This window comes from Galeopterus variegatus, unplaced genomic scaffold, assembly GCF_000696425.1.
Source record: "Galeopterus variegatus unplaced genomic scaffold, G_variegatus-3.0.2 Scaffold4683, whole genome shotgun sequence".
Lineage (NCBI taxonomy): Eukaryota > Metazoa > Chordata > Mammalia > Dermoptera > Cynocephalidae > Galeopterus > Galeopterus variegatus.
The window spans coordinates 163,380-170,173 of NW_007730794.1; the positions used below are offsets into that span (position 1 = coordinate 163,380).

General features: G+C 48.5%; 1 protein-coding gene across 2 annotated transcripts in view; it reads left to right on the forward strand.

Annotated features, from left to right (window-relative positions):
* The window catches only part of PDE1B (phosphodiesterase 1B, calmodulin-dependent), a 26,972-nt gene that overhangs the window by 14,777 nt on the left and 5,401 nt on the right, over window positions 1-6,794 (forward strand). For both annotated transcript variants that reach the window (XM_008588139.1, XM_008588140.1), the window contains 8 exons: window positions 986-1,099; window positions 1,973-2,155; window positions 2,325-2,391; window positions 2,728-2,844; window positions 5,129-5,269; window positions 5,674-5,774; window positions 5,882-6,007; window positions 6,140-6,241. In XM_008588139.1, the coding sequence (XP_008586361.1) occupies window positions 986-1,099; window positions 1,973-2,155; window positions 2,325-2,391; window positions 2,728-2,844; window positions 5,129-5,269; window positions 5,674-5,774; window positions 5,882-6,007; window positions 6,140-6,241 (951 nt within the window). The remainder of the gene's footprint in view (window positions 1-985; window positions 1,100-1,972; window positions 2,156-2,324; window positions 2,392-2,727; window positions 2,845-5,128; window positions 5,270-5,673; window positions 5,775-5,881; window positions 6,008-6,139; window positions 6,242-6,794) is intronic.

A 6,794-nucleotide genomic window follows, 5' to 3' on the forward strand; every position in this document is an offset into this window, starting at 1 on the left:
CCCCCCCCCCCCCCCCCCCCCGTTCCCGCCCCAGGGAATATTTAATCACTTCCTTTAAAACTTCAAAGTCAGAGATCTTTGTTGGCTTTGTGACTGCCTGAGCTGGACTCCCCAGACTTCTAAGAAGCCTCCCAGTCAATCACCAGCCCCAGAATTCACAAGTGCAAACTATGAGGGGATTGTCCTTTTAGGCAAATCATCCAGGTAGTGAGATCCCTGGCCCCATCCCACGACTTTTGCCCTGGGAGAAGCAGAGGCATGGGATGCCTACAGAAATTCTTTGCCAGAGACTGTTTCTCGTCAACACTGGGAAGGCAGGGGTTAATCCAGCTTTGTCCTGGTTGATGGATTCTGGAATCATAATCCATTAGCTCTGCCTGCATGGAGTGAGGCCAGGCGAAAGCATTCAGATTGGTCTTTGTTCTGTCTTTTGCCATCCCTGCCAGGAACAGAGGGGCTGTCTGTGGACATATATCACCCCCCTCTCCCCATCCATGCTGCCCTCCTCCCCCAGGTGATCAAGAGACAATGAAGGATTCTTGGGAGCTATTCTGATTGCTGTTGCTTTTGATCCCCAAGCCTTCTCTCATAGGAGAAATGAGCAGTTTCACCTCCTGGTATTCAGACTATGAAACAACCTATCCCCCAAACATCAACCCAGGAGCCTGTACCTGCCTAATTCTGCTGGGGCCTGGCAGTTTAGAGTTTGCAGGAAACACTGACTAAAGGCGGGTATTGTGACATCAGATGGTAGGTAGGGATGGTGGGGTCAGGAAAGCCTGAGATTAAGCTTTGGAGGTAGATAATACAGGTAGTGGCAATAGCCTAAGATGAAAAACATTAGCTGTTATTATTAATGTTAGAATTATTAATTATTTATGAAAGACTCAGGATGTTTCTGTAAAATGTATGCTATTAGAGGGTATCCTGTTCTGATGACAAGGTAGGAGAGCCTGAGCAAGATATCTGTACCCACTCTCTACAGGCTGCGCTACATGGTAAAGCAGTTGGAGAATGGGGAGGTAAACATTGATGAGCTGAAGAAAAACCTGGAGTACACAGCTTCTCTGCTGGAGGCCGTCTACATAGATGAGACACGGTAAGAGAGACCTATGAACAGAGAAGGAGGAAGATGGATGTCAGATAGACAGTGTTCCAGGGACAGGGAGTAAGACAGAAAGATAGAGATAGGAATGTGCGACAGGGACTGAGACAGGAAGAAAGGGAGGGGCAGATATAAAGCTCTAGGTAGAATATTGGCAAAGATAGAGAGGCAAAGGAACAGACGTGGAGGTGCAGAGATAAACACAGGTATCAAGAAGGAGAGAAGAGTTGTAAGGGACCTGAAAGCTCATCTAGTCCTAACCTTCCCGGTGTGAAATACCACTAGACCTGCACTGCCCAGTGTGGGTGCCACCAATTACAGGTAGCTACTGAGCACTTGAAACATGGTGAGTATGAACTGAGATGTGTGTGAAAAATACACACTGGATTTCAAAGACATAGAAAAAATATCTCATTAATATATTTTACATTGATTTCACATTGAAATGATAATATTTTGGAAGTATTAGTTTAAATAAAACTTATTAAAACGAAGTTCACCTGTTCTTTTTCCCTTTTTAATGTGGCTACTAGAAAATTTAAAATTTCACACATGTGGCTTGCATTTTATTTCTATTGGACAGTGCTGCTCTGTAGTGTCCCTGGCAGATGGTATTCCCTTGCCTTCTTGAACACTTCCATAGTTGGCATGCTCACTACTTTACATAGTAACCTGTTTCATTATTGGAGATGTTAGACAGAGGTACAAAAATAAAAAGATACAGCAAAAGAAAGGAAAGGGAGGGTCGGAGATAGAGAGCAAGTTGGCTTGAGAGTTACTAAGTGTGGGCTGTGGCTGGGTGCAGGGTCTCTTGGCTGTGGAAACACCTGCTGTTTTTCCTCTGTGACTCCCTTTCTGGGGTCTCAGGCATATCTTGGACACGGAGGATGAGCTGCAGGAGCTACGGTCTGATGCCGTGCCTTCGGAAGTGCGGGACTGGCTGGCCTCCACCTTCACCCAGCAGGCCCGGGCCAAAGGCCGCCGAGCAGAGGAGAAGCCCAAGTTCCGAAGCATTGTGCATGCTGTGCAGGCCGGGATCTTTGTGGAACGGTGAGTTTCGGCCACACTCAATTTCCGCCCCTCTTTCCCAGCACTTTGCTCTTCCGTGTCCCCACCAGCCATATGATCCCCATGCCCATGGCTAGCCCCACAGTCCCACCTGGCCTGTCCCCCTCCCCAGACCTTTACACCTGGGCTTCTTTTCATTACTCTCTCATAGGATGTTCCGGAGAACATACACCTCTGTGGGCCCCACCTATTCCACTGCGGTCCTCAACTGTCTTAAGGTGATCCCAGGGTTTTCGGGAAAGAAGAGAAAGTTGGGGGATGGAATAGTCATTGGGACTTTTGGATTCTGTTTATGGTGTGATTTTTGCCTTCCCTTGTAACTATTTTTTTTTTTCCATGTTCCTCAATTCCACTTTTGCCCATTCCAGAGGCAAACCCTGCCTTTTTGTCACTCTCATACTGAGAGATACCTGGGAAGAAAGAGGAGGTCCACTTTACCACCTCTTTGTTTTTCTGCTTTCTATGTCTCTGTAATCATTGGGAAATCCCCCTTGAAGTTGAACTTCAGTTCTTGCTGCTGCTGGGAAGCAACCTAGTCCATTGTTTCTCTACAGAACCTGGACCTCTGGTGCTTTGATGTCTTTTCCTTGAACCGGGCAGCAGATGACCACGCCCTGAGGACCATTGTTTTTGAGTTGCTGACTCGGCATAACCTCATCAGCCGCTTCAAGGTTGGGCAGCATCCTACCTCTGCCTCCAAGCAGGGTCCTCCACTCCTCTTATTCCTGTTCTAAAAGATTCCCAAGAAGTAGATACCCTAGGTTCCCTCACTCAGTCTCAACAGCAGGGAAGCCTTCCCAAGCCCACCCCCAGTCCAGCCTTTCTTTCACTTGTCACAGTCCCAGCCCCTGACTTCACTGATTGCTTTTTAGGGGAAGATTCTAGGTCTGTAGCTGTCTAGCTGGGGATTTTGCTCTCTCCCCCTTCGTTTTTTTCCCCTTAATTATTCTCTTTAGGCTGCCTTGCAGTTCCCCTCCCCTTTTCAGCTCTTCTGCCTCCTGCCTGTGGATACTGGAGGCCTAGTGTCCAGAAGCTGTCAGCAGTGCCCTTTGGGACTAGAGTCTCTCCATTTGTTTGAGGGAGGGGGCGGAGGAGGGAGAGGATTGGCCACTCCCTCCAGCTCTGGTCTCTGTGCAAGGAATTTTATAGAGAATATCAGCTCTTGGCTGGGCTGGGGTGGGGCTGTATGAGGGGAGGGAGGGTGTGTGAACTCCATTTGCTCTTCAGCTTGACTGGCCAGGAAGAATAATATGGGATTAAAGTCCTCTCTGTATCCTGTAGCAAGAGGTAGCATCTTTTGGGAGGAAGTAAGGACCAGCAAAAACCACTTCCACATGGAAAAACCACATTTGGAAGTGGAGGGTGAGGGGGGTTAAAGAGTCGCTATGGGTATATTTGGTCAGCACTTGGTGGGCAGCAGTGCATGTTAGAGGTGGAGGGAAATGTGTGTGTTCTGAGGGGCTGTAGAGAGGGACAGTCAGAAGAATCCAGTTGAAGGGTCCCCTCCATATGGGCCTTGGAAGGTCATTCCACCTGCCTTCACTTCATTATACAGACTTATTTGTGTATGTGACCCTTTCCTTTTCCCTTGATGACTCCTTTTACAACTCATGAGTTTCCACAACTTTCCTGAGATGCTCAGTTGGGATTTTCTTCAGTACCTTCCTAAGGCCAGTCCTTCTGCAGTTTCAATTTCTTTCTTGCAATCCTGTCCTCTCCAGGACAGACAATAGCAGAGTCCTTTTTTTCCTAAGACTTCCCAGCTCGTGTTTCTCCAAACTGGTTTTCAGGTGTACTTCAGACAACAGCTTCACCTAAACTCTGCTTCCTTATCTGGAAGGACTGGGTTTGGGGGACCCCAAGAGTAGCTGCAGTGGGTTGGGTTTGGCCCAGTCCTAGTCTGCCTTGTTCCAAAACAGTTAGAGAAAGAGGGTGAGCTTATCGTTGTTGTTTTCTCTGATGGCAGGACCCCAGTCGGAGCTGCGTTTCTCAGGCTCCACAGTCTCTCCCTGGGCACCCAGCCCCTCCCCTGCTCCTCCCTTTCCCTTCCTTTCCCTCCAGGGATGCCATGGCAACATAAAAGCAAGGGTAGTTGTCATGGAAACAGTCTTTTAAAATTCCCTGAATTTGGGGCACAGCCCTCCAGGGGTGCGGGTGGGGGATGTTAGGGTCTGACTAGTGGCACATCTTCTGTCTCTCATCACTCTACAGAAGCTTCTCCAAGTCCTGAACCTTGGTCCCCTCCCAGCCTCAGGCTGTCCAGGGACAGTGAAGACATCAACCCTGCCCTCTGGGAGCCTTGAGCCTTTTGAATGAGGCAGACATACCTCCAGGGCATGTACAGAGACAGGGACAGAATTGAGAGTAGTTGGACAGAACTCTGGCACTTGGTGCTTGTGTGTGTGTGGGTGTGTGTGGTGGAACTTGGGGGTGGGGTGTCAGTGCATATGGAGAGGAGGTGGTCAGGGAAGGCTTATCAGAGGAGAGGGTGATCCACATCTGCCTGGTGGGGTCCTCTCTAGGTCATTTTATTCTTTCCCCTGCTTCTTGGAGCCCTTCTCCATGGTATTGGATTTGGGAATGGGGCTGGGTGGTTGGAAGCTTTCTTTCCTTTTCTTAAAAATCTCTAGGGAAATAATAATAATTATAGCTACTCTTTAGAGAGCACTTACTAAGTGCCTTGTACTTATCTCATTAAATTCCAGATAGGTGGTATTATCTTCATTCTGCAATTAAGTATCCGGGGCACAGGGAGGCACATGACTTGCCTAAGGTCACACAGCCAGCAGGTGGTAGAGCCAGGATATGAGCCCAAGTTCATCTGACTGTGGAGCCTGTGCTCTCTCCCTATGCCACACTGCCTTCTAAAGAAAGATGGGATCGCTATCTCAGTCCTCAGTTACTGCCATTCCTGCAGGTCCTCAGTGTATCTCAGTTTCCTCCCTCTTCCTGCAGATTCCCACTGTGTTTTTGATGACTTTCCTGGATGCCTTGGAGACAGGCTATGGGAAGTACAAGAATCCTTACCATAACCAGATCCATGCAGCTGACGTTACCCAGACAGTCCATTGCTTCTTGCTCCGCACAGGAATGGTGGTAGGTGGCCTGGAGATCACTCTTCTTGTGATTCAGGGTTTATGGCTACAGAACTGGGAAGTCTAGACTATACTCCCATTTTCATTTTTCTCTCTTTAGTTCTTCTTTAGCATCCTAAAGCCTTTACAGAGTCAAATTGGATTAACTCTAGAGAATTCTCAGGTGGACCAAAACTTCATGGGCAATGCTGGGGACACGTGCTGGGATGCAGTGGGAATGTTGCAGGTTGGAATGAAGGAAGGTCCTGGGCCATTCCGGGAACTGAGAAACCTGGCTGCATTAACCCCAGAGCTGGCCTTGAAGAATGGAAGAGATGGGCTGAGTGGTCTAGCCTTTATGTGGAGGTTTTTGGGCAGTGACCAGTGGGGGTCAGCTCTCTCTCATCCCCTGTCTTTTTCGCCTAGCACTGCCTGTCAGAGATTGAGGTCTTGGCCATCATCTTTGCTGCAGCCATCCATGACTATGAGCACACAGGCACTACCAACAGCTTCCACATCCAGACCAAGTGAGGGCCATGGACATGGCAGGGGCAGGAGGGGCCAAGTGGCAGTGAGGAGGTTGCCAGAGCCCCTCTTTACAGGGTGCTGGACACAATGACATTTGGCTTTGCAGGTCAGAATGTGCCATCCTGTACAACGATCGTTCAGTGCTCGAGAATCACCACATCAGCTCTGTTTTCCGAATGATGCAGGATGATGAGATGAACATTTTCATCAACCTCACCAAGGATGAGTTTGTGTGAGCAGAAGCCAGAAGCCAGTACTTGGCATCCCTAAGAGACCCCCTTATTCAACCCTCTTTTCCTACTTGCTGGACCTTCTGCCAACAATGCATGGGAGGCTGATCACTTCTCTTTTTCTGTCCCTTCAGAGAGCTACGGGCCCTGGTCATTGAGATGGTGTTGGCTACAGACATGTCTTGCCATTTCCAGCAAGTGAAGTCCATGAAGACAGCCTTGCAGCAGCTGGAGAGGTGGCATCTGGTGGGGTGTGGCTGGGGCCAGACCAGAGGGAGGTGTTTGTGAATTGGGGCACACACATGGATAGTTGGTGTGCCAGCTCTTTACTTGAATGTAGAGACTCTCCTGGCTCCAGGTATCTGAGCATATCTCTGTGTAAATACGTGTGATGTGTGTGTGTACGTGGCCCTGGGTTTATGTACAGCCCAGGCAGCTGGTCTGCTGGAGAGAGCTTTGGACAGGGAGTCTGAGATGGGAGTTCGCATTGCAGCTTCAGGACAGGCTTCCTCTAGAAAATTGGGAAATCATTCAGCCCTTCTGGACTCCAGTTTCTTTATCTGTGAAATGGTAAAAATAATATGCCTCCTTCCACAACACCTTGCCACTAGCTCCTACTCCAATGGGGATATTGGGAGAGTCATGTGAGGTTTAAAAAAAAAAAAAAAAAAGCACAGAACAAATGCCATAATTACATCTGATGTTGCTTAAAAGTAGGTGGGAGTGTATAAATGTGTATGAGAGACTGAATTGTGTTTGTGTCTGTCCTGGAGGTGTGTGTTAATCTCT